This window comes from Dendropsophus ebraccatus, chromosome 12 (assembly GCF_027789765.1).
Source record: "Dendropsophus ebraccatus isolate aDenEbr1 chromosome 12, aDenEbr1.pat, whole genome shotgun sequence".
In the NCBI taxonomy this organism is placed as follows: domain Eukaryota; kingdom Metazoa; phylum Chordata; class Amphibia; order Anura; family Hylidae; genus Dendropsophus; species Dendropsophus ebraccatus.
The window spans coordinates 28,944,601-28,971,821 of NC_091465.1; the positions used below are offsets into that span (position 1 = coordinate 28,944,601).

Here is a 27,221-nt window from a genome sequence, read left to right on the forward strand (position 1 = left end):
TATTATCTGCAGGTGTCCTGCCAAATTTTTCATACCCAACATTTGCCATCAGAAGAGAGCAGGTCTTGCTTATGATCCAATACATTATCTATAGAGATGAGCGAACCTGGAGCATGCTCGAGTCTATCCGAACCTGAACTTTCGGCATTTGATTAGCGGTGGCTGCTGAAGTTGGATAAAGCCCTAAGGCTATGTGGAAATCATGGATATAGTCATTGGCTGTATCCATGTTCAGCAGCCCCCGCTAATCAAATGCCGAAAATTCGGGTTCGGATCGACTCGAACCCGCACCCAGTTCGCTCATCTCTAATTATCTAGCTTTAGCTTTGTCTGTCCAGGCATTGTGGGAATTGTAGTTTTGTGACAGCTGGAGGGCCAAAGATTCCCCACCCTGATCTAATATAAAGGCTGATCAATATAAAATCAAAGAGTTTGGACGGTGATTATCTTAACGGTATAGCCCATTGATGTTTGTTGTCCAGCCTGTTAAAAATGCAGCCCCTTCAACCACTCATCAGTATGGGTGCCAGGAATTGGCCCTTCGCCGGTGTAATATTGATGACCTATCCATAGGATAAGGTAGTGTTAGTATACGGCAGGCCATAACTATTGACTTTTTTATCTGTTTTTATTAAGAATTTTTCATAAACATTAAATAATACAGGGTAAACCAGAGTAAAAGGCAGCGTACTCATACAGTGCAGAACAATACATTTAAGTGAACTACAACTCAGTAGAGAATAGCATAATAAAGTACAGCAAAGAAAAGTGTAATGATTGCAGGGTATAGTATAGACATATAATACATTTCCCAACAGCTAGATTGATTCTGTCTTGGCTTTACTACTGACTAAACGTTAGTATTTACGTGCTCTTATGTGTATTGGTTCTTATATTTTGCTGGACATTTGTGTTTCATTTGGGAAAACTACTGTTGTCTTTATTACTGAAAATTACAGCAAAATGTGCATCTATGGGCTTTTATACAATCACTTTGAAGAGTAGCTCATATTCCAGGCTTAGGATTGGTTATGTCCTAGCATAAGATATTACTGCTATAAACATTTGTCATATCAATTGTGTATGTTAAAAATATGTACACTACCGTTCAAAAGTTTGGGGTCACCCAAACAATTTAGTGTTTTCCATGAAAAGTCACACTTCTTCACCACCATACGTTGTGAAATGAATAGAAAATAGAGTCAAGACATTGACAAGGTTAGAAATAATGATTTGTATTTGAAATAACATTGTTTTTACATCACACTTTGCTTTCGTCAAAGAATCCACCTTTTGCAGCAATTCCAGCATTGCACACCTTTGGCATTCTAGCTATTAATCTGTTGAGGTAAGCTGGAGAAATTGCCCCCCACGCTTCTAGAAGCAGCTCCCACAAGTTGGATTGGTTGGGCACTTCTGGCGTACCATACGGTCAAGCTGCTCCCACAACAGCTCAATGGGGTTCTGATCTGGTGACTGCGCTGGCCACTCCATTACCTATGATAGAATACCAGCTGCTGCTTCTGCTGTAAATAGTTCTTGCACAATTTGGAGGTGTGTTTAGGGTCATTGTCCTGTTGTAGGATGAAATTGGCTCCAATCAAGCGCTGTCCACTGGGTATGGCATGGCGTTGCAAAATTGAGTGATAGCCTTCCTTATTCAGAATCCCTTTTACCCTGTACAAATCTCCCACCTTACCAGCACCAAAGCAACCCCAGACCATCACATTACCTCCACCATGCTTAACAGATGGCGTCAGGCATTCTTCCAGCATCTTTTCAAACGTTCTTCTTTGTGATCCAAACACCTCAAACTTGGATTCATCCGACCACAACACTTTTTTCCAGTCTTCCTCTGTCCAATGTCTGTGTTCTTTTGCCCATCTTAATCTTTTTCTCTCAGATATGGCTTTTTCTTTGCCACTCTGCCCTGAAGCCCAAAATCCGGCAGCCGCCTCTTCACTGTAGATGGTGACACTGGTGTTTTGCAGGTACTATTTAATGAAGATGCCAATTGGGGACCTGTGAGACGTCTGTTTCTCAAACTAGAGACTCTAATGTGCTTATCTTCTTGCTTAGTTGTGCAACGCGGCCTCCCACTTCTTTTTCTCCTCTGGTTAGAACCTGTTTGTGCTGTCCTCTGAAGGGAGTAGTACACACCACTGTAGGAAATCTTCAATTTCTTAGCAATTTCTCGCATGGAATAGCCTTCATTTCTAAGAACAAGAATAGACTGTCAAGTTTCAGATGAAAGTTCTCTTTTTCTGGCCATTTTGAGCGTTTAATTGACCCCACAAATGTGATGCTCCAGAAATACAATCTGCTCAAAGGAAGGTCAGTTTTGTAGCTTCTGTATCGAGCTAGACTGTTTTCAGATGTGTGGACATGATTGCACAAGGGTTTTCTAATCATCAATTAGCCTTCTGAGCCAATGAGCAAACACATTGTACCATTAGAACACTGGAGTGATAGTTGCTGGAAATGGGCCTCTATACACCTATGTAGATATTGCACCAAAAACCAGACATTTGCAGCTAGAATAGTCATTTACCACATTAGCAATGTATAGAGTGTATTTGTTTAAAGTTAGGACTAGTTTAAAGTTATCTTCATTGAAAAGTACAGTGCTTTTCCTTCAAAAATAAGGACATTTCAATGTGACCCCAAACTTTTGAACGGCAGTGTAGGTATTTGATAGGGGTGCATCCTCTATGCCCCCCAACTCCCTTCCTGACAAATCCTAGGACGTTGCATGCATTCTCATGCTAGATGCAGAAAAGGTCAATTAGGTCATATGAAGAGATGAGCAAAGCAAAATCTGTCGAATCAAGATTCGCTGTGAATCGCAATGCGATTCATTCTGCAAAGCGAATCCTCACTAATTTGTTAAGGAAATTAGCAAAAAAACAAAGAGTAGGGCGCCACCTCCACATTGGTGTCAGTTTTACCAATGCCCTATTTGTCAGCATCTGATCGGTACAACCTTGTACAGTGTGCATGAGTAAGTGTGCATGGTGTGATGTTTTATATTTGTTAACCATGTTGTGAAAGAATATTCTCAAGATGCCTGGAATACCGATTAGCAGCGCAGGAGGGGAGTCATCTAGTGGGCTGGGCACACAAACGCTGCTGCCATACAGTGGGCATGATCAAAGAAGATGGGAGCATTCAGGGAGGGGGCAGGGCGCAGAAAAAGAGGGGAGGATACATTGAGTGAGTTTGATGGAGGGTCTGGAAACAGAAGAGTATACTGGGACATGTAGGATTTGAGCTTCGTGCACTTTCAGCTCAGACAGGAAGTAAAGGGTGAATGGAACCTTTTAAAAAATGAATAATATGAGTAATATAGAGCGGCGGTTACAGTCTCAAAAGAAAGCAAATGAAAAGGTGCACATGATTCCCTTATTGATAAGGCATTTTTCTTTTTTGACCTGACCTTAGAGTTTCCCTTTAGGTCCATGTTATCTTCACAAGACATACCTGAAGGACAAATTATAGATTATCCTGATGGTTCCATTTTAATGAACATACACGGTGGAATAAATCTCTTGATCTGTTCATATATCTCCTAGGTATAAAATGTGTTTTCCTGCACTGTATTCTGGGTGTTGCTGATTAAAGAAAATCCGGTCATAAAATGTTTTGGCCGCAGTGTAATAGCGGCAGAGGATGCCGGGGAGTGCGCTGTAATCACTGACAATCCTAAAATATAATGAGACTCCGAGTAGGAGACGTTTATAGCTAATTTAGCTAATTTGGTTTATAGCAGTAATGGCCGCCTTTGTCTTTTCCTTTTAATCATGATAAATGTTTTGTCTGCTCATATTTTCTATAGCGGTTCACAATGCTCCCTGCTCCTGGTGTCGGACTGGAGTGCAGCGATACATGTAGCCTTTTATTGTGGCCGCCTGTAAACACTGTATCTCTTCCCCGCAGCCTCCGCATTACACGCTCCTAGTGAATTAAGTAATGGCCGTGTTAATAAAAGTTTCCAAATGATCACTTAATGGAGAGAGAGAAGAAAAGGCATTGTCAAAGCCCTATCTGGCTGTATTATTTGGGGATATTTTCTTTATTTAATAGCGCTTCCACATTGTAAATCTAAGAAACTGGAACATGTGAAGGGATTTTGTAGGAACAAAGCGGGATTTATATCATTAGGGGGATGGAGAGTGGGGGAACATCTGCACTGCAGCACACACCGGCACATGGGGTAGAATAGCGGGAAGGCAACCGCGTAGGACACCACTAGGGAACGGAACACTATTAACACCAGTCAGCATTATATAAAAAAAAATGCTAGGGATTGCTGGTGAATGGTCTGACCTAAAAACATCTATCATGTTGTACTGAGACTGAGCAGAGGGGGAGAGCATTCAGAATTTATCAATGGAACCGATTCCCTGTGCCTCCATATTCAGAATGTAAAGAATGAATATATTTGTTTTCTAGTGCCACCTATCTATTACTAGCTGGGTGGTCTGGTGAAGGAGACACAATCCTAGTTTGGTGGTCTGATAAAGGAGACACAATACTAGCTTGGTGGTCTGATAAAGGAGACACAATACTAGCTTGGTGGTCTGATAAAGGAGACACAATCCTAGTTTGGTGGTCTGATGAAGGAGACACAATATTAGCTTGGTGGCCTGATAAAGGAGACACAATACTTGTACGGTGGTCTGATGAAGGAGACACAATACTAGCTTGGTGGTCTGATGAAGGAGACACAATACTAGCTTGGTGGTCTGATGAAGGAGACACAATACTAGCTTGGTGGTCTGATGAAGGAGACACAATACTAGCTTGGTGGTCTGATGAAGGAGACCTATTTCTCCAAGACAGCCAGCGGTTTGCTTCGTACTGACGAGAGAAGATTCCGGTTTGGCCAATAATCCTTAGTCATGTTTAAAGATTTTTTAAGGGGTCAACTTATATTAAAGCTACCTCCCAATAGATGGCACTAGAAATACTTTTTATACTTTTACCCCCCAGGAGCATATCATTGCCTATAAGACACACTTTGCCAACTCAATGGGATGTATATGCGGAGCCTTTCCATAAAGGGCCAATGGTAAGAGCCATGTTAATGCCATCAGTTTTCAGTACCAGGCCCCTACAATTTACACTAGCTCCATGGAGTGTAGTGTTGCATATCATTTTTTACCTCTCAGTATTATAACGACTGGTAATTTATTGGGAATGATTATTGTGTTTCTAGTATGTGTGTTAGGATTCTGATTCTGCCTATGAAAACATGCTGAGTGTGGCCCTATACAAATGAATTGCATTTACAACTCAAGCACACAGGTATATTTGGGATCATATTGCTCTCATGGCCAGCTGGGGATCCATATTCTGCAATAGTCTACCCTAGAGATTATGGCGCTTCATAGAGGAACCACACGTTGGCACATTACTCCATTGTACACAACAATAGGGACCACGAGACCTGTGACTTACATGCACTACTATACTCCAGAGGCACCAAGCACCGTAGTAATGGGAGCATCACTATTCCCATCATTTGGTTTCCTAGAAATGTAATGAAGTGTGATCTGTAGAATGTATTTTCCTGTGCCGAGCAATCCAGACCCTGAGGTTATCTGTTCTCTACCCATTTACAGTGTATAAAATGCAGTGTTAGCTGGAGCAATTTACACGTAATATTATTCTGTATAACGTATCACATGGTAGCTGATCACTACTGGTAGCATCACATTCACTGAAAATAGCAATGTAACATCTGGTAAGTGTTGTACAGCCTAAATTGGAAAGAACATTTATATCCCTTATCAGAATAAAAGTAACCCCCAGACCAGCTTTCAAATAGCATAATCCCTTTCTATGGTTCTCAAGGGATGAAAATGTTTTTAGATATGACTGATGATGGTATAAAGATAAAAAAGAAGTGATACTTACCTACTTTGATCTGGTTCCTGTGACACCCCCCACAGGGACTGACCTGCTCAGGCAATCACTGGCTGCAAAGGTGTCCTGCCTCAGTCGATGAGCAGGCAGTTCTTACTGGGACAATGCACAGAAGGAACCAGGAACAAGCAAGAAGTTACAACTGCTGGGGACCAGGATAGGTGAGTATCACAGCTTTTTTATTTTTACACCATCTCAGCCATCTATAAAAACATATTTTTATGCCCAGACAGCCCATTTAGACTAAGTGCACTGTTTTCAACTTCAGGTAACAACCGTCATGTGTAAAAATCAATTTTTCCATTTCAAAGGTGTCCATAGCCTTTAAGCATTTTATGTTGTCTGCGAGAAATCAATGGGCTGCAAATGTTATGCATGAATACACTGGGTCTTCTAGACAAAGATGTTCTCTTTCTGTAGCCATTCTCCAGTTAGATAGTAGACGGGGCTAATGGTGTATATGAAAATCATTTTTGTAAACCACGCAAACCCTTTAACTATCCGTATGGAAAGTACAGAATTGTATCAACAAACCTTTATTTGTATTGATTTGCTTTTGACAGCTCACATGGCCTAAGTGTTGGCTGCTTATTTCCCAAATGCCTCCACCATCCAGGCTTTATTAGAAATATACATATAATCTCAACCATTTTTGAACACACTAAACAAATGAAGAAACAGTAACTCATCCATATAGCACACATGAAGGATGTATACATTGTTTACAGGTGTTGTCCAGGATGATTTGACACTTGTGGATCCTGCCGGAAGACATGTCAGTGATGTATACTTACCTATCCCGTTCCCCTGCCAGATCTTGGTCCGCCAGTTCTCTGCTGCTGTCAGTGTTTTGGAAACATCTGGTGATGTCCCGCTCCCTCCAAAAGTGGATGGTCAGTATAGGATCAATGCTGACCAGCCATTTTCAGAGAGAGCAGGATGTCACAGAATGTTTCCAAAACACTGAGAATGGGTGACCTGAGATCTGGCGGGTAAGTATGCATTACTGACAGGTCCCCCACCCTCCCAGCAGGATCCACAAGTACCAGATTATCCCGGACAACCCCTGTAAGGAAGACTTGGCAAGCCTCTCTTGTTTCTTCAGTCATAGAGCTGCTTATATCTGAGAGATTTCTACAAGACATTGTGGACTATCTTATAAATATATATATGGGTATTCTTATTCCCGCATGGCAGTTGGATTATTTACATGTGCTTTATGTTATATATAGTATACTGCTGTTTGTGTATTTTACATATTCACCTCAATGAATGTAACCATATGCTCTTGTTTTTAATGCACCTTATGGTACCCGTCATAACCAATTCTAGGTTTCTTTGACACTTCATGCGAATCTTGGCTTAGATAGCTGAAAGGAAAAACCTTGCAAATGAATATTGCTGTTTGTTGTCGAAGAAAGAGTGAAAACAAAGGAACTGGTGAAAAGTTTTCCACAAATGTCCTTTGTTCTCAGATGTTTTCTACATCCCTGTATAGACCGCGCTCTGGCATGACTTTATCATTGATCAGTTGTATGTTTGGGAGTTGATCTCCTCTCCCATGAAACTTCTCAAAGCCGATAAATTTACTCTAAGGAGGCTCAACACTGTAAATGAGTTGCAAATGAGAAACATTGCCCTAAGCAGTTTACCATGGACAGCTTATGGCTTCATTCCAGGCTCCTCCAAATTAGATCTGTCTGCATTTCTCTTGAGTTTACAGAACGGAACTCAAAGGTCTCGTCTCCATCCCCGTAATGAGGCAAGAGTTAACGCCGTTAAACGATGGACTTCTCAGATATGGGGAGATTTTGTCTAGCGAGGAGGGTGTTAATACAGAGCATTGTCATAGACTATGTGTAGCACTATGAATTTCCAATTATAGCCATTTAATTGCCATAAAGCCCTGGAGATGATCACATTATTCCGAGTTCTTAATAATGCAGAGCCTTGGTCCTCGGTCCAGCTGGAGGGATATCTTCCACCTCTGAATTACTCACATCGGGATTGTGCATGAGATTCAGGCTGCAATTATTGAAGGGAATCTGTAAAATAGGACATCATTTGGTGACTGTGGTGCCACATGTGTATAATGAGATCCAGAAAGAGCAGACTGCATGCTGTCTGTGACAGAGAGATCCGGCCTCGCCACAAACTAATTGTGCCCCCTTATGTATTTGCAGAATATACTTGTTAGATTATTGCTATGAAAACCCAGGCATGGATTTATAACAAGGCACCAATAGCCCAGCGCTTAGAGGGTTGGTGTAAACGTCCGATATTTTCTTCAGCCTAGATGCATAGATGAAGGACAGAGAATGGCCGGCAGGCTGGACAGGTCCCAAACTAATCTAGAAAAGAGGAGAATGCAATAGACCGTGTCCAAGCCATGATTTCAGTGTAGAGTGGCATCTAGTGCAATTTCGGCCCTGGTCAGGCTGTGATTCATACAAATGTGCGACTGCTCCGTTTGAGAAATCCTGGTGGGAAAACCTAATGCTATTGGTATAAAATGCCCTAATAGCAGAAATTGTATAAGAAGCCGGTTTATCAAACATGGTGTAAAGTGAAACGGGCTCAGTTGCCCCTAGCAACCAATCAGATTCCACCTTCCATTCCTCACAGACTCTTTAGAAATTGAAAAGTGGAATCTGATTGGTTGCTAGGGGCAACTGAGCCAGTTTTACTTTACACCATGTTTGATAAGTCTCTCCCACTGTGTGTCTTATGTATTTTCAGCATTTTATAAAATTTTTGTTTATTTGTACCTATTCGTCTTGACCTGTGGCCACTAATCCTAAAACTTGCATGGAAGCTGTAGTGTTTTTTTCTGGATTTTTTATCCCTGGAGGATCCTCAGAAGTGGATTTGGTATTATGTGGAGTTTTGTGCCTCAAGCTTTGCAGAACCGACCCAGGCAAGATTTGTCTTATTGGTTTATCAACTTGTCTGTCTTCATCTTCTACGCTATTGTGCGCTGTCCCCTTTTCTTCATAATAGCACAAGTCTCAAAACATGGGAATAACCAGATATCCCTCCTAGGAAACCCATTGCTAAGGGGTGCCTCCTACGGAAGAGGTCACCAAACCACCCTGATATGTAGCCAATATTAAAGCGACTCTGTAGCCACTGTGGAACCCCTCGAAACTACTTATACCTTGGTGTGGCTTAGGCGAAGTTCTTTCTGGTGGTATGTTTTGTAAAGCAGGTTAGGATTTCATGAGGCAGAAAATCCAACTTTAGTAGCGGGGCTGCCGTGTCTAAGAGGCGGGCCGAGAGCGTTCGTGTCCTAGTGTAGAGCCCCCTTTGTGGTGTTGCTGGTCGTTTCCCCCTGCCTCCCGTGCCGCCGCTTCGGCGCCGCTGTAGTGACATGGCTGGGTCCGTGCCGCCTCTGTGGTGTCTCCTCTGCCCGGCTTCCACGCCCTGTTTAGTGACGCTCTCGGCCCATCCCCGGCTCGCATGCCTGTCAGCGGCCACCCCACCCCATCGCATAACATGTTGGCGCACACTGCCTACGTCATCTTGTAGAGTTCTTGGGATCGGATCCCGCGCAGGCGCACTGACGCGACCGGCTAGACTAGTTTGATAAAGCCGGTCGGGTCAGTGCACCTGCGCGGGTTCTGATCCCAAGAACTCTACAAGATGACGTAGGCAGTGTGTGCCAACATAGTATCCGATGGGCGCCGGGTGGCCGCTGACAGGAATGCGAGCCAGGGCTGGGCCGAGAGCATCACTAAACAGGATGTAAAAGACGGGCAGAGGAGACACCACAGAGGCAGCGCAGATCCTGCCGTGTCACTACAGCGGCGCCGAAGCTCAAAAAAACGCTGCATGTGCATTCACATGGAACACTGTGAAGGCGGGCAGGGGGCGGAATGGGAGGCAGACACGGCAACCCCGCTACTAAAGTTGGATTTTCTGCCTCATGAAAGCCTAACCTGCTTTACAAAACATACCACCAGAAAGCACTTTGCCTAAGCTACAACAAGGTATAAGTAGTTTGGGGGGGGGGGGGGGGTTTCCACAGTGGCTACAGAGTCGCTTTAAGTCCAATTCAGTTGTATTAGGACATAAATGGGGAAATACCAGGGAGGCCCCATTTTTACCAAAGTGTAACTCTATGGCGAATATTGTCACTTGACAAGGGAAATGCCTAAGCCAGGCATCCATCCACAGACACCTGTTTTGGGGTATTTGCCCCTCATCAATGTGGAGCAGGATTCTGGCTAACAGGGCAATGAATAGTAGACCAACATAACACTGCAATCTCTGATCTCGGCGAGATCAGCCAAAAGATTCTTCATTGATACAGTACATTGCTCCCTAAAAAAAATTGAATATGCGTGTTTTGAAATTTGTGCTTGAGGCTCCACTGACCCTTTTTTTCATATTCACATTTTTTAGGGGGCAATGTATCAATGGAGACTCTTGAACGAGTATTCCATTGAATCTTTTTGTTGATCTCCCTGAGTTCAGTGATTGTTGTGTTTTGTTGGTCTACTATTCATTGCTCTCATTAGCCAGAATTCTACTCCACACTGATGGGGGCAATACCCCGAAACAGCTGTCTGTGGATAGATGCCTGACCTTGGTAATCCCTTGTCATGTCGCAATATTCGCAAGTGAGTTAGACTTTGACGTAAAAGGAGCCACCCCGGTAATTCTCAATTTGTGTCCTAATACTCGCAACTGAGTTGGACTTAAGGGGCTACGTATCAGGGTGGTTTTAGTGATCTCCTCACTAGGAAGAACCCCTTAGCAACGGGTTTCCTCCCCAGGAGGGATATCCGACTATTCTCGTGTATTAAAACTTGCAACTGAGGCACCACGGACCCTTTTTTTTGCATATCCAATTTTTTTTAGAGGGCAACGTATCAATGGAGACTCTTCAACAAGTACTCCATTGAATCTTTTTGCTGATCTACTTGAGCTCAGTGATTTTTTTTTATTTTTTTTTGCTAGATTTTATTTATTTATTTTTACTGATAAGAGCCAAATATTTTCTATTTTCAAATTGTATTAATTTTTATTTGTGTTGCATTATCATGGGGTTTTCATCTTGCCTGAGCCGTTTTAACAATATTTAGTGACAATCTTTATGGCAAGCCTCTTTGAAATAGACACATTGAACATTTTCAGACCCTTTTTTCTTTTTATTTGTATAGGACACATTTGTGAGCAGGGAAGTAGGGGGGTATAATAGGAAGTCTCAGATTTCAGAATTCTTTTAACATAATCAGCCTTTTATTTACACCAATCTGATAGTAATTTACACCCCCTGAGCCTGATTCATGCCCCCTCAGCCCTATATCCACATCCCTCTGAGCTGGATATATGACCCCTTAGCCTAATATTCACACCCTGAGTCTGATTCATGGCCCTACAGCCTCATATTCCCTACCGACCCCCTCCCCTAGCTTAACATTCATGACCCCATGACCTTTTTGAAATGAAATTCCCACCCACTTGACTATTTATAGAAAATTGCAGCTAGTCACCAATAAATAAAATCACAGTATCTCAGAAACAGGAGGGCAAAGCAATAAAATTAATACGGAATTGGAATTAGGGACACGAGGTTACAAAATTCTATTTTTCAAAAAAAAAAAAATAATAATAATAATTATGCCGACCTTTGTGTTCTCTTTAAATGGTGTTCTGGGTAAAATGCAACTCTTCAATTTTGGAAATTAAATAATAAATTATAGATGCACAATATCTCTGGAAAGTGGCATATCCTGTGGCAGATTTATCTTTAGGCACAGGAGCCATAATTTGATTTCCAGCTATTTTTTTTCCTCCCCGCTCTGGTAAGATGCTCAGGGGTCCTCACTGGAGCGATAGGGCTTTATACTAAACATACCTGTCCTAGTTTCCTGAATTAGGCTCATGAATGTTTTTCCACCTGCCAATCTTAAGTTGAGAGGCAATGCGCATTAAATGCTGGTGCCATGATTTATGGAGCCTAAAATTAGAACTCTGTCCTCCCCGGGTTTGTGCATGATTATAAAGAACAGCTGGGGTGGAGGATTTAGACTGTTCTGCAATGGTAGAATAAAACGATAAAGCTGAAACAGATGCCTGTGATTTAATGAAAGCTGGACCAGAGATTTTACCAGTCAGACTTTGAAGTAAAAAACTATTTAATTGAAGACTAGTCTCCTCTGAATGTTATAGTATTCAAGTCTGAAGCAAAGATCTGCAATGGTGATCATTTCCATTACTACGTTTAATACATTTTTGGAAGGTTTCTGAGCTTCTAATACGGGAATGGGAAACATTTGGCCGTCCAAGAGTAACGAGCCCTATTGAAATCATTGTGAGGCTCGATCATTTAACCATGGGCCCCCTGCTCGGCAGAGCTGAAGGGTGCCTGGTTAACCTATTAAATTTTTTCGTCCAAATTTTTGTATATTGTGTCCCTTGAAGGGATGTTTAAAGGACAACTCCGGTGTTTTACTTTTTTACCTTAATTAACATACAGTTGAAAATCAATCGATCGAGCACACCAATGCTTGATCAAGCATTGATTCAACGCTATTTCCTATCACTGTTTTAATCTGTGAGACCAGGGTTAGGGCCCTATTCCACCGGACGATTATCGTTCAGATTGTTGTTAAATCGCTTGAATCTAAATGATAATCGTTCGGTTGAAATGCAGTTAACGATTAACGACCGAACGAAAAAATCGTTGAGCGCTTTAGAAGACCTGTACCTATTTTTATCGTTGCTTGTTCGCAAATCGTTCTCATTGAATAAGACGTCGTTTGGTCGTTCGCAGTAGATAAGAACACAATAGCGAAGAAGAAAAACAATCGCAAATACGATCATATGTAACGATTATCGTTCCATGGAAATGATTGAACGATTTCGGGTCTTTCGCAATTGCGGTCGTTTGAGGTCGTTAATCGTTAACGATTATGCGAACGATAATCGTCCGGTGGAATAGGGCCCTTAGTTTGTAAAGACATTACTATACCCCCATATCTATACCTGTAATTTTATTTGGCATGTTCTGGGCTTATGGAAGAACTTGACAAACTTTTAATTTTTTTTATTTCTTATTGCCCCTGGCTGTATTCTGGTTCCATTAATACATACCTCCAGTGACAAATAAAAACCTCAATGTGCTCCTTAGACTTTAATATACAGTCCCTGTGAGAAGCTTTTCCCAACCTTACTATTTCCTATTATCTGCCATGTTGCAGATATAGTGGAGCTGTAGACCTGTCACTGTTACTACAAGCCTTCTAGTTCATGATACATACTACCTGTTTGAGTCTGTGCCAAGGCTGCTGTAATCAAAGGACTTTATTAACTGGAAAGTACCCAATTCAGACCCACAGAAACCTGTTTGGGTAATAGATTTGTTATACCTCTGTATATCTGTATGGCTTGTTCTCTCTCTGTCCGCTTCTGCCGCTTACATTAGCAGGGAGGAAGTAAAGAATTGCATTCATTCATGCCTTCCCGTTTTTTGGCCAAGATTGAAACGGAGTGTGAAACCTGATCTGCATAAACTAATTTCTTCTTCTAGCTTAGAAAGCTGATTTAATGCAGTAACCTGTATATCCTAGGAAATAGGTGGATAACAGGGTTCAACATCTACTAAGGCAATGACTGTGTGTAGGGTTTGAGCACTATAAATGTGACTACTTTTAATCCACTCCTGGTTTTGGTTAAAAAAAAAGACTGCCCAAAACACTGACGGAAATGCTAAGTGTGAACATAGCCTAGAGGTGAAAGAATCACAGTGGTGTATAACCCTGCTATGAAAGCCATGTCCTAGGTTTCCTTCATACCTTTCTCATCAGGGAGTTTTGTCAAGTATAGACTTTATCGTCTTCAATCATCTTTCTTTCTCTACCGATAGCTAAGACCTCCACCCATCATGAAAACAGGGTTTCCATGTCCCTTTGTTTGAATAGAGCAGTCCAACCATCACGCTATTGGGCACAAAACCCCTGTTGTCATTATCATTGGGTATACCAGTGGTCAGACCACCACTAATCAGGTACTTGATCTGTGTCCTATTAACATCCCCAAGACACACATCCATCAGATGTTTGACATATCCTAAGGATGTACTATAACTGTCCTCTCCTGTACAGCATATAGTAACCAAATAACTATTCTGCACGTGAAGAAATATAATAGTCATGCTATACAAATAACATTAAGGACGCGTTCACATTTAAGAATCCGTGCGAATAACATCCCACGGACTCCGCCGCTCGCCCCCCACATGCTCTCGATTGACTTTCCAGCCGTGCCATAGACTCCATTCTATGCTCAAGAAGATTCCACTGTCCGCCCAAAGAATTGACGGCGGAATCTGCCCTAGCATAGAATGGAGTCTATGGCATGGCCGGACAGTCAAGCGGGGGAAGTGGTGGAATCCGCAGGATGTTGTCCGCGAGGATTCCGTAGTGTGAACAATATATAGGTGTGGTGTCACAAACCTTGGTTGCCCGGCTATTTGTGGGATTGGTGATTGTTCAAGTGCATATCAGTAAAGGACAAAGCACAACATAACAAACCCTGCCATCTCCGTTTCCTGTTTAGCCATCGATATGGACGCTATTTACAGCACAAAGTTAGTCTCCCATAAATAGCCAGGGCTCAGTACTTTGGGCGATCCTACAAGTTCCATGGATGAGAAGGTGATTTCACCAAGCGTTTACAAATGTATCCCCATAAATGTCCCTCAGACAGATCTGTCGAGTGAAAACATTTAAACCAAGTTTGATTTCCCTCATTTATTATTCATCAGTTATATTACAGCACGATGTTCACTGGTAGATGGGAGCATGGATGCTTCATACATTATGTATAGGAATGAAATCTCTAGGAATGTTTTGGCAGAGCTCTTTAAAATCGACATAATCATCGCTCTGCGCCAACCCCCGGATCGTGTTAGGTTTACAACTCAGGCCTGATCTGCCAGAAACCTGACACAACCTTTTGTTATTTTACATAGAAAAGGTAATTTATGTCCTAAACATCTCTTTTTTTTTGTCAAAACTAATGCAAACCGAAAATGGAGTTATTACCTATGACGGCCAATCGCGTTTTTTTTCCTTTAGGGATTAAAGCAAAGGGGTAGGGAACCTGGGCTCTCCAGCTGTTGCAAAACTACAACTCCCATCATGTCTGGATAGCCAAAGCTAACGCTAAAGCTTTGGCTGTCCAGGCATGATGGGAGTTGTAGTTTTACAACAGCTGGAGAGCCAAGGCTCCCGACCCCTGGGTTAAAGAGATAAAGTTCTTCTGTTAAAAGAAAAGAATTTTGGTTTTTTTTTTTCTACTTTTTATCTATAATCGAAAATATTCCTGAAATTGATGTGCGATTAACAGCCGAGGGGCAGCAATGCATCCTGGGACTTGTAGTACTTAGTAACTGTTCAACCAGGAAGTGCAACCATGAAATATAGAACTAAGGATTTTTAGGGGTTTCAGAACAGGGCAGATTGGTAAGGAACAGGGGCCTAGCTCCCATAGAGGCAGGGCAGGCAGCTGTTATGGAGCCACCGCAGAAAGGGGGCCCGGGGATGCACAGGGAAGATGAGAGCCATCCTGTGTCCTTCTGCTTAACCCCTTATGTACTACTGTGTGTAAGTAACCCAAAGCTAACTTACTGTACATGCCAGCACAAAAGGGTTACAAAGCAGAAGATAAGTTCTTGAGCTTTGTGCAGAGGTCAGGGGTTATCAGTGCAGGAACAGTGAAGCAGAGATCTCCATGTCTTCTGCTTTTTAACCCTTTTTTGTGCAGCAGCATGTAAGTGAACTTTGGGTCACTTACACAAAGCAGTTCATAAGGGGTTAAGCAGAAGGTAGTCTGCTCCTGCATCCTATGTATTTAACCATAAGGGCTCCTAATGGGCCCTTTTAGTTAAATACACTCAACTGACAGAGCAAGCAGCCATTGTCTTTCTGCTCTGCCAGTGTGTATGTGTATATATATGCGCAGTGCATTCTGTTGTTCATAGGGGAGGGGGGCCCCCCTGAACAGTTTTTTGCTATGGGGCCCCATGAATCCTAGCTAATCCTAGCTTACCATTCCCCTGGTAAGGAATGTTATATACTACTACTTTTACCTGATGTCGGAATACCCTTTGAACACTGGCGCTGAAAACAGCTTTTTTTTTACGTAGCGTGATAGGGCATAATTAAATATTCTAACCTCACCAACATCAACATTCGGTAAAATAAGGACACGTTATATCGGCAATTACCACCTCCAGCAGACAGACATGTACTAAGTAAAGGAAAGGAAAATAAGAATCCTCTTCCTACATGGACAGAAAGCACTAGACAAAGCTAATTGCCTTTGCTTTGCTTTAAATTACTTGAGACCAACAAATAATCAGCATGTTGTAATAAAATACCCACATGGGTTTTATCCATCAGAGCTGAGACATCTCATCTACCCGGCCTCCACCTCCCCTCCCTCCCCCCATCTTCTCCTCATTAGCAATTATGCTGCTTATTATGATGCAGAATTTTAAGCTTTGATTGTAAGTGTAGCTTCTCATTAAGCTGTCCGACCAGTCTGAGGATTGGGCACATCTTATATGGCAGCCGGCATGCGGAACGTATTAAGTAAACTATACAAAGACTGGTCTGCGGCACTAATTTCCAAGAAGGCCCCAAAAATACTCGCACTCCTCTTGCCTCTTGTGAATCTTCATCTGTCCGAACTAGACCGTGCAGCATTTGGTTAAAGTGACTGCAGAAGTTCCTAGAGCTGCAAAAGAACATTCACTTATCTCTGGTGCAGATATACTTAAGATGATAGACATCTTCATCTTCTCACTACTTAAAGGGGTTATCCGGTTAGGTAAAATATATGTTGCATCATCCCCCCCCCCCTAATGGAGACTAACAATTCCTTCCATACATCTCATCTTTTCTTTTTCCTCCTCTCAGTTTTGAGCATGCTGCTTTCTGCTAAAGACATAGAAAACTGTATCTGAGCTGTACAGTTGCAACCCTCTCCTCTCTCTTCCAAGATGACTCATGTAAACTATCTGCAACTTTGTAATGTTGGGAGGATTAATAACCGTAAGTTCATTAACAACTTGACCTCAGATTAACCCTCCCAGCATTACAAAGTAGCTACAAAATTGCAGATATGGACTTGTTTATATTAGATTCCTGTAAGGGAAAAAGGAAACGAAGGAGGAGGTGGAGAGAACAGCTCACACATAGTTTTTTGTATCTTAAGCAGAATGCAGCAGCTCAGAACTAGAGATGAGCGAACCTGCCGAGGTTCGGGTTCGTATGAACCTGAACTCTTGGCTTCTGACTGCCTATGGCTATGGCTGTATCCCAGTTTTCCAGGCGGTCCTCCGGCAGTATCCAACCTCTCCACGGAGCGGGCAGACAGCGGCAGTCAGAAGCTGAGAGTTCAGGTTCATACAAACCCGAACCTCGGCAGGTTCGCTCATCTCTACTCAGAACTGGGGGAAGGAGACTGAATAGATAATAACAAATATGGAAGGAATTGTTAGTCTCCAGGAGGGGGGATGATTCAACATATATTTTACCTAGCTGGAATAACCCTTCAATGAAAAAAGAAATCCAACATGTAAAGAATATCAGAAAGTGAGATCCAAAAGTAAAGCAACATTGCATCCCGGTCTTTGTGTTTTATTAGAGTAAAAGCTGCACAAAACCACCAGTATAAAAAAGTTGGTAGGAAAACCTTATTCTACCCAAATGTGTATATATCATACAGGATGACCTATGGGTCCTCAGGAGAAGGAGACGTGACCTAGCCCAAGGTGGCCTTGTCTCTTACTGTATTGGGTGGTGAGAAGTTCAGAGATGTCCTTTTCACTAGTGGCAAACTCCCCTTGTTGAACCCATGCCAGAAGGGAATACCCCTGGATCTGTGCCAAAATCCATGTATGAATTCATGTAAATGGGGCCTTAGTTGTCTTCTCTGAGGTGGTTAGACGAGTGGTCCAGTAGTGTACCCAATAATAACAGTATGGTTCCAGTCTGTGGCAGTCCAGGTTTCCATTTCAGAACACCACTGCAAATGTAGTTGACAGGCACTGGCTATCTATGGCAGGATACGTAATTGCCACCATGGCAAGAAACTTCCTCCTAAATTGCCTTGGCAGAGACCAGGGTGTGTAATGAATGGACCACATGTGTCTGGATGGTGGACAAGGAAAATGAGAGCTGCTTGTAATTGTCGGCAGATCATACAATCCTATTCTATCTGTTATATCTGCCTGAGACATAACTGTATGCTGTGTTTTGCAGCACTCCAACATTTCTATCTGGGTGAATTAAAAAAAAATTGTCAATCAGATGATATAAGTCCATGTTTCTACCCCTTTTCTCATATTAGTCCCTCTCTTTACTTTTTTCTACTTTTCCCTTAGCTTCCTTTTTTTTCTTTTATTCTTCCTTTTTCTTGACTTACAGGACTATTCTGGCAGGAAAGTTAAACTTAAAATCTTAAGTCTTCCAGTACTTATTAGCTGCTGTATGTCCTGCAGAGAGTGGTGTATTCTTCCCAGTCTGACACAGTGCTCTCTGCTGACAACTCTGTCTATATAGGAACTGTCCAGAGCAGGAGAGGTTTTCAACTGGGATTTCCTGCTGAACACGCCACTTCCTGCAGGAAATACAGCAGCTGATAAGTAATGGAAAAGTGGTGATTTTTAAATAGAAGTAAATTACAAATCTGTATAATGTCGTGACACTGGTTAATATGAAAAAAAAAACTTCACCAGAGTTCTCCTTTAATTCTTTTTTTTTTTTTTTGGTTCACAACTAGACAGTAGCAGCTAATATAGTTGCGTTTTTATATTTTACTCCATTAAACTAGAGCATAAAACCTTTTCTCTGTTGGTCATTTCCTCATGTGTCCTGTGCCTGGACTATACTGAATACGAACAGAGTCTGAGTGCTTCCAGCTTTTTAATAACAATATCCTTTCCCTGCTGTTAATTGGATATTATTGCCTCTTATGAATAAATGCCAGGGAAGAGTATACAAAAATTTATTTAAATGTTTCCTGAGAGAGAACACCCTCTGCTAAGTATGTCTGCTATACAATATTCTAACTTTGCTGAAGTACTAGCAAAAAAGAAAAGAAAAAAAACCTTTAAAACTTTGGCATAGTGCTGCAGTATGGAGATTTGTTTTGTTAAGTCACAGCGCACCCTGGTGGCACACATTGGAATTACCTCTAACAGTTTCTGAATTTGAGTACAACCATTGGATTGACCTACCTGCTGAGTTCCAGTTAAAGGGGTTATCCAGCGCTACAAAAAAATGGCCACTTTCCCCCTACTGTTGTCTCCAGTTTGGGTGCTTAATTGCAAACCGCACCTGAACTGGAGACAACAGTAGGGGAAAAATGGCCATGTTTTTGTAGCGCTGGATAACCCCTTTAAGGCTAGGTTCACACAGCGTTTTAGCAATCCGTTTTTTTTTTCATCCTTTTTTTTTTGCAAAAAAACATGCATTTGTGTGCATCCGTTTTGATCCAGTTTCTTTTTACAATGGAAGTCAAAGGAAAAACAGATCAAAACGGATGCACACAAATGCATCAGTTTTTTCATCCGTTTTTCATCTGTTTTTTGCAAAAAAACGGATGAGAAAACGGATTGCAAAAACACAGTGTGAACCTAGCCTAAGTCAAACAAATATGCCTGGTGGAGTTACTCCCAATATCCTGCCCTTGGGCGCTTCCTTTTTATGGCAGTCTACTAAATAATTTGTAGAAGTTTACAGCTTCAGAAATTAATCTGCAGTTTAACTGATATTTTTATTGCCGTAAAGGATTTCATTGTTATCTGTCAGGATACATGCACATTGTAGATTTAGATTTTACTACTACAAATGAGAGAAGTCATCTTTTCATTACGGACCAGTGATGTCTCACAGATACCTATTTGTCCACTTTGCATTTCAGAGTAAAACCGAAGAGGAAACAGAGTCAGGAGAGGAGCCTAGCCCCAACAAACGTCACAGCCGCTCTTTGATGGGAAGCTTCTCCAAGCGGAAGGTGAATGTGACACTTCCGTCATCTCACAAGACTTGTCACTTTGTATCATCTCATATTGTTAGTTTTCTATGCGCTGTATAGAAACCTATGAAGTTTTTATATAGCAGAAGTGTGTATGAGCCGGCTGAAAAAGTCATGACTCTAAAGGAGTCACTTGGCAGCATATATCTAGTCATGTTCTTGCAATAATACTGGTCAGTAGCTACATGTGTCTATAGCATCTACATTGGTAACTGTGGATATGTTAATGCCTGTGAACTGAGTGTCTTGTAGTTCTCCCCTGACCACAATGCAGTGCCTACACGCAAGCCTTTTAGGAGCAGTATAGGAATGTAGAAAGATCTTCCTCTTCTCTCAGGGGTTGACTTGAGGAAAGCAGAAGATCTTTCTTTTCTGCCAGGGGTAGACTTGGGTAAACCCCCACCTAAGCTCAGTACGCACTCACAAGAAATAAGAATTAAACTCTCGATCAGGATGGTGCTTAGTCAGCCAGCTTTTTCTTCTGCAACTCCTCCTCTAGATTGCAGGGGCATACAGAAGTGAAAGGTATTGGGATCTAATCCAGTTGACTTCAGGAAAAGAAGTGCCATCTCCTGCTGTTGTGCTTTCCTGTGTCATCTGCGGCATTAACCGCACACAGTACTGCACAGTACAAACAGATCCAAAATATAGTCTGATGTTTTCCACAAACAAATAATAAACATGTTATGCTTACCTCTCTGCACTCCTCCTGTGTCCCGATGTGGTGTTGCCGGTGTCCCCTGCTGTCTGCATCCCTGCTACTTCCAAGACTAACTTCTTTCTGGAATTAAAGCCTGCTCAGATAATCACTGTACAGCCGGAAAAGCTCCGCAGCCATGAACTGGCTGTGTAGGCCGTCACTCCCGAGACAAGTCTGTCTCGGAAGAAGCAGGGCTGCAGTTAGTGGGGGACACTGGAGAGGCCACATTGGGACACCAAGGGAGAACAGAGAGGTAAGCGTTGACATGCTTATTATGTTTACCAACAGGCCAGCAATATATTTAAAAACTATTTAAATGCTGGATTACCCCTTTAAATTGTAAGCAATACTTCAAAAATAATATAAGACCTTGTTTCAGAGAAACGCGGATAGCAAGGAGTCTGATGGTTAAAAGAAAAATATGGCGATAGGGTCAGACTGCTTGCGTTTTTTTGTAATTTATAACCATCAGAATAGATGAGTAAAGTATATTTATTTTTTTAGATAGGATATAAATCTAGCTTTCAGCCTTGATTCTAAGAATCCCCTCACAAAATAAGTATCCAGAAATGTATGATCAAGTGCTAGGTCCTGGTCACATCTTTATTACAGATACATGTACCAGTATTGTGCACATACCGATTCACCACACATTGCATTCATTATATCCAATCTACAAAAAGAAGAAATCAAAATAGATTTTTATTTTATTTTATTCTTGCATACATTAGTTTATTGGGCTGGTGGGAGGGAGATGCATAGAGAAATCAACCAACAAGCGAAATCTCTACATCTGGTCTTGTCAGCCAAAATCCAATTATACATGGCTGTTCTTCCCAAGCAGTAATATCACATAATATTTTATGCTGAGTGCCTTCTTCCCTCTCCAAAGTAAACTTCATCAATTCTGCAATAGACAAAACCAAACAGGAGAATTAATAAGACTGTGAGACTACGTTATGTGTTATATTAAGATTTACCTTCTCTCCGGCCTCTAGAAAAAAGGTGCCCGAATTAAAAAGAGCTCAAGTTTGGAAGAAGGAGATGACAGCCTAGACCGGCAAGGAAGTATTGCAAGGGCCTCTGTGCATTACAGCAGGTATTAGGTTGTTTCTGTTGTCTTTTATATACTCTGGTTTGTTCTGCTTCACTAAACCTTCTATTTATTCAGTAGAATAAACCGGCAGAAGAAGACCATGAAACTTTCGAGAGCATTGTCAGATCTGGTGAAGTACACAAAGTCAGTGGGTACCCATGATGTAGAATCGGAAAGTAAGTTAAAACGTTAGCTTTTCCTATGCTGCAGCTGTATTTTGTATACATTGCTGGCTCCAGGTTTTTGCAGGCCCTTGGGCAACAGAGCCTCACGGCCCCACTCATCCATCCACTATGCACCCGTCATCCACACACTATGCACAATCACTTGAGACACCACTAACATACACAGACACACAATACTGACACAGACACTAACTGACATACACACTTACTGACTGACACACACACACACAGAACTTACAGCCCTTCTCCTTCTTCATCTCTGCCCAGCCAATCTCCATCTCTGTAATTAGGTTGAGGTCCTTCCAATCATGTGATCAGGTCCTTCATCTCTCTCTCTGCAGATTGCTGGCAGGTCCTGCTCTTTCTCTGTCTTCTGGTGTTCAGCCCCTCACCCTTCACTACAGTGAGAAGGCTGAACATCAGAACACTGGGCCCCTCTCTCTCTCTGGGCCTCTGGAGGTGCTGGGGCCCCGACACTTGCCCGGGTAAGCCTTGTGCTGACGCTGGCCTAGTTTGTATGTTTTCGGCTAATACCTTTTATTCTTATTGACTTCTTTATATATGCCCCATTAGTAGGGGGTACCCAGCTTAAAAGCCCTCTCCGTGAGCCAAAGTGCCAAAAAGGGCCTCTCCATATGGTGGATCTTGCCAGTAGTGATATAAAGCTACAGATATATGGCTGGCTTTTGAACCATTCGGACCTCACAGTAACCCAATAAGCAAGGATATGATTTTCCTTGTAGCAGAAATACTATTACTGAATAAATTTGATTTCAAAGCAGCGTTAATATTCAGGCCGGAGCTTCCAGCTAATATCTCTTCTGTCATAGTATTTTATGTCTCCGGTAACCTCAGTGTGACGTCCTTGTTCTCCCCTTATGCTTATTATAAATCTGACAACAATGACTTTCTCCCAAGAACCAATTTTTAGGAAAAGCTTTTCTGCCACATAAAATACAAATCCAAAGATTAAATGCGTTCATGAATATAAAAGCTGCGCACCACCTAGACACAAAGTACGCCATTGACACTAGACATAGACTCGGAAATTATGTGTCCGTTGCTAAAGCTTCCAGACTGGGCGTTTTTGCATTAACCTACTTACATGGATGTCGTAGGAACTGGTCTTTCATATCTAGTCCTAGATATAGATATCCAGTACTTCCCTGGCATAGTAGGAGTACCCTGAAGTACCAGATAATGTATAAAATACAGCTGTACTGGTGGTATTTATTGGTACCACATAATTATCGCATAGGCTAGTTTTTATTTTCTCAAGGGTTTTACATAAAAAGATTTTTAAGGGGGTAGTTTACAAAAAAAAATTCTTTCAGATCAACTACTCCTAGCAAGTGCCAGAGATTTGTAATTTACTTCTATTTTAAAAACATTAAGTCTTCCAGTGCTTTTTAGCTTCTGTATGTCCTGCAGGAAGTGATGTATTCTTTCCAGTCTGACACAGTGATCTCTGCTGCAATCTCTGTCCATGTCAGGAACTGCCCAGAGCAGTAGTAAATCCCCATGGAAAACCTTTCCTGCTCTCCAGACTGGAAAGAATACACCACTTCCTGTATGACGTACAGCAGCTGATAAGTAAAATCTCTTGGACTTTCTGGCACCAGTTAATTTAAAAGAAAAAGGAATTGGTGAACAACCCCTTTAAGAATTTGGTTAGCTGATCAGCCATACCATTATAACTATCTACTTGTAAACTGTGTAGATCACCCCAACAGCTTTTGACCGATTGAAGCATGGATTCCATAAGACCCCTACAAGATTCCAGAGACATAGGGCACCAAGACACTAGCAGGAGATCTATAGACCTCGTAAGGTTTGTAAGGTGTGATCTCCATGGATCAGAATTCTAGCACATCGGCACATCCCACAGATCAGGTTGCTATCTGGGGATTTTTGGAGGATAACACCACCAACATTTTGTTTTATTCCTTAAACCATTCCCAAACTATTTTTGTAGAGGAGGTCAATACGCTTAGTAAGTATAACCTAAATGAAACGGTGGCAAGGGGAAGTCTAAGTCTAAAGCAGTGCTTCTCGATTTCAGTCCTCATGGCCCACCCACAGGTCATGTTTCGAGGATTTCCTTAGTATTTCTCCGGTAATATAATTATACTCAGTGCACAGGAGTTCTTTGTATGGAATACCCTCCAACCATGACCTGTTGGTGGGCCATGAGGACTGGAATTCAGAAGCACTTGACCTATACAATGTTTAGGTGGGGGACACCATTGGCCCAGTCACTTGTCCATCAGTTCTACTTTCTTGGACTCATTTTCCTAAATTATAACCAGTGCATACCAGAAACAACTCAAGACCTACATTTTTTTTCTAGCTTCTCTGACCCAGTCATGTAGCAACCACATTACTGCTCATTTCACAGTTTCTCTGTTCTATTGTATGGATGTTGAACACAACTTTCTCTTTGCTCTCTTCCCCAGTTTCCAGCAGCTGGCAGGTATCTTCATTTAGCGAAACAAAAGCTCATCAGATCCTTCAGCAGAAGCCAGCACAGTTTGTTAGATTCAACCAATACCAGCTGTCCCGCATCTACCCTTCTTCCTACAGAGTGGACTCCAGTAACTACAACCCTCAGCCTTTCTGGAATGCCGGTTGCCAGTTGGGTGAGTAACTCGGGAAACTCGGTGCACCAATATATTATGGCACTTATGTGTAAAGCAGACAACTGTGATGCCCCGCTGCAAGGCTCGACCGGTCACTTGCTAGATGGTGAGGTGTGACTCTACTTCTGTAGTGGTTGGTTGGGATATATCTCAGCCAGGTGTTATGTTGTTGTGACACCAGTGCCGGTTGGGCACACAGGTATGGTGGCACACCTGCTTTTATTTTATAACCTTTCCCCTGTGGTCAGTGACCTGCTGGGCTGTAAGGGGGTCCCTTGGGCACTTATCACGGTGGTCTGGATTGGAGTTGTAACCATCCCAGACTATCAGTACCGCCACCCACAGAAAGGGGAGATGACCAAAGTAATATGCAATTACTGTGTAGGTGCTTAAGCAATAATCACTGAGTCCCGTTACCACAAATAAACTCTCTTTTACTATAGGGGTCTTGATACAGGGATATACAATGAACGTGCTGGCTTGGTTTCGTGGAGAAGTAGAGAGGAGCATGTCGAGAGAGTCCCAATCCAATGTAGTACTGTGCTCTGCCGGAACTTTAGAAATATAATAAGTAGACTTGAGAGTAGAGAATACTTGTGCCCGTGTTTTGACTTTCTTGTCTTTACGCCACTTGTGTTGACCCGTCCTAGAGGGTGACACCCGCGCTGCAAGATAGAGTACGTGGGCTTCTAGCAACTTTGCTCTATCCGGATCAGTTCTTCTTTTCTTCAGGATACACTCCTGCACTTTTAGACTCGTTCATGGCGTGGGCTGGGATGATCCCTGATTTGTCCTCTCTGGAAGTGTCTAACACTGCATAGTGTGTACAAGTGTTGCTTTAAAAAAAAAAGTCCTTGTCTCCCATGTGTGTGTGTTCAGTACCACACCTCAGACTACACTGGAGTTTAGCTCTAGCAAGGGACCTGGCATAAGCCAGGGCCCAACATGGCTGCAGTGTGGACCGCTTTGGCTTGCGTCCTCCTTATGCAGGAACCAGACTAAGACTCTGACTAAGTGTGACTGCACCTCCCCTCCCCATGTGACTACCTTCTACAGGGTATGTAATACCTGCTGTGAGTGGGTGAGAAGAAAGTGCAGAGAAACAAGGACAAAAGGGATAGGTAGAGAAGAGGAAAGAGCTCTCATTGGTGCACAAATCACATACAATAGCTCTTTGAGCACCACAGCTGTGCAATACTAAAATATACAGTATCTATACTAGCGACATCTAGTGGCAAAACTTAAGTACAACTACATCACCACTTTTACTTAGAGTACAGGCATTTGCAGAGGGTGTATACACTAGCAACACCCGTGTTGGGACGACACACAACTCTTTAGCGCGGCGGATGTAGAAAAGACATATTTTTATTGTCAGCGTGTATTTTTATAGTTTTTATCTATATAACCTAAAACTTATTTCAGCCTCCCCATGTAAGGTGTTACTATTGATACCCAAAAAAATAGATGTGTTTGAAGATGTTGCTTTACAAACATAGGGATAGCTGTGGCTCTTTTATCTAGTAGTGACCTTCGATGCTCAGCATGGCATGGTACGGTCTTTGGATGGGACAGATCTTGGCAAAAGTATAAAAAAAATAAATAAATAAAAAAATTCAGCAAGCATAATTCAACAGATGAACAGCCACAGGTTACGTGTTCCAAACTTGACATGCTTTTGATGGTGTTCTCAGTAAAGACGTCCATCTGTGTCAGCGGGGGCATCGAGTGTAGGGACATCAGATAATAACTTCATATGGATGGCGCCCTGGCAAAAGGCAAAAAGGAGTCGGATTCCTTTTGGAGAATAAAATATCTTTGGGTACTTTCAGTTTCCATAGAAACAAACTTGATGAAACAAGATGTAAAAGAATAAGACATGTTAAAGATATATATATAAAGCTCCTCAAATATACTGACCATAATATACAAGCTGGACAATGGTGGACATTGATGTCTTAACAATAGTGTTATATGGGGTATATGGATAAGCACTTATACTTTGTGCGAATAACTGTATCAATGGCTAGATGTACTATCTGAATGAAAATCAAATAATATAAGCAAGAAGAGATCCGCTACACAAAAAACGTTGCTGACCTTATTTTTGTGTACGTTAATCAGTCTTTTTTTTTAATGTCCACAAAAATAAGGTCAGGTACGTTTTTGTGTACGTTAAAAAAAGGGTGCGTTTTGATTATTTTTTTTATAATCAAAGTCAATGGAAAAAACTGATAAAAACGGATGTATACAAATGCATATGTTTTTCCATCCGTTTTTGCAAAAATGAATGAAAAGATCAGAATGCAAAAACGTAGGGCTAGGGTCACACTACGTTTTTGCAGCCTGTTTTTTTTTGTTTTGTTTTTTTTCTCCTCCATTTTTGCAAAAAAACGATCGAAAAACTGATGCAATTGAAAAATGAAAAACTGATGCAATTGAAAAATAAATGCAATTGGGTGCAATGCATTTTGATCCGTTTTTCCATTGACTTCCATTATTTAAAAAAAGATCAAAACTGATGCTAAAAAAAGTATCCATTTTGATTTAAGTTTTTTTAAATAATAAGAGTCAATGAGAAAACTTATCAAAACAGATTGTGCACAATTGCATCTGCC

The 27,221-nt window shown here is 41.8% G+C and overlaps 1 protein-coding gene across 5 annotated transcripts in view; it reads left to right on the forward strand.

Annotated features, from left to right (window-relative positions):
• The window catches only part of PLCH2 (phospholipase C eta 2), a 518,781-nt gene that overhangs the window by 456,001 nt on the left and 35,559 nt on the right, over nucleotides 1–27,221 (forward strand). For 4 of the 5 annotated variants that reach the window (XM_069948824.1, XM_069948829.1, XM_069948827.1 and 1 more), the window contains 4 exons: nucleotides 19,870–19,962; nucleotides 21,682–21,782; nucleotides 21,855–21,955; nucleotides 24,421–24,603. In XM_069948824.1, coding sequence (XP_069804925.1) covers nucleotides 19,870–19,962; nucleotides 21,682–21,782; nucleotides 21,855–21,955; nucleotides 24,421–24,603 — 478 coding nt within the window. The remainder of the gene's footprint in view (nucleotides 1–19,869; nucleotides 19,963–21,681; nucleotides 21,783–21,854; nucleotides 21,956–24,420; nucleotides 24,604–27,221) is intronic. The other variant, XM_069948825.1, reaches the window with a different exon arrangement.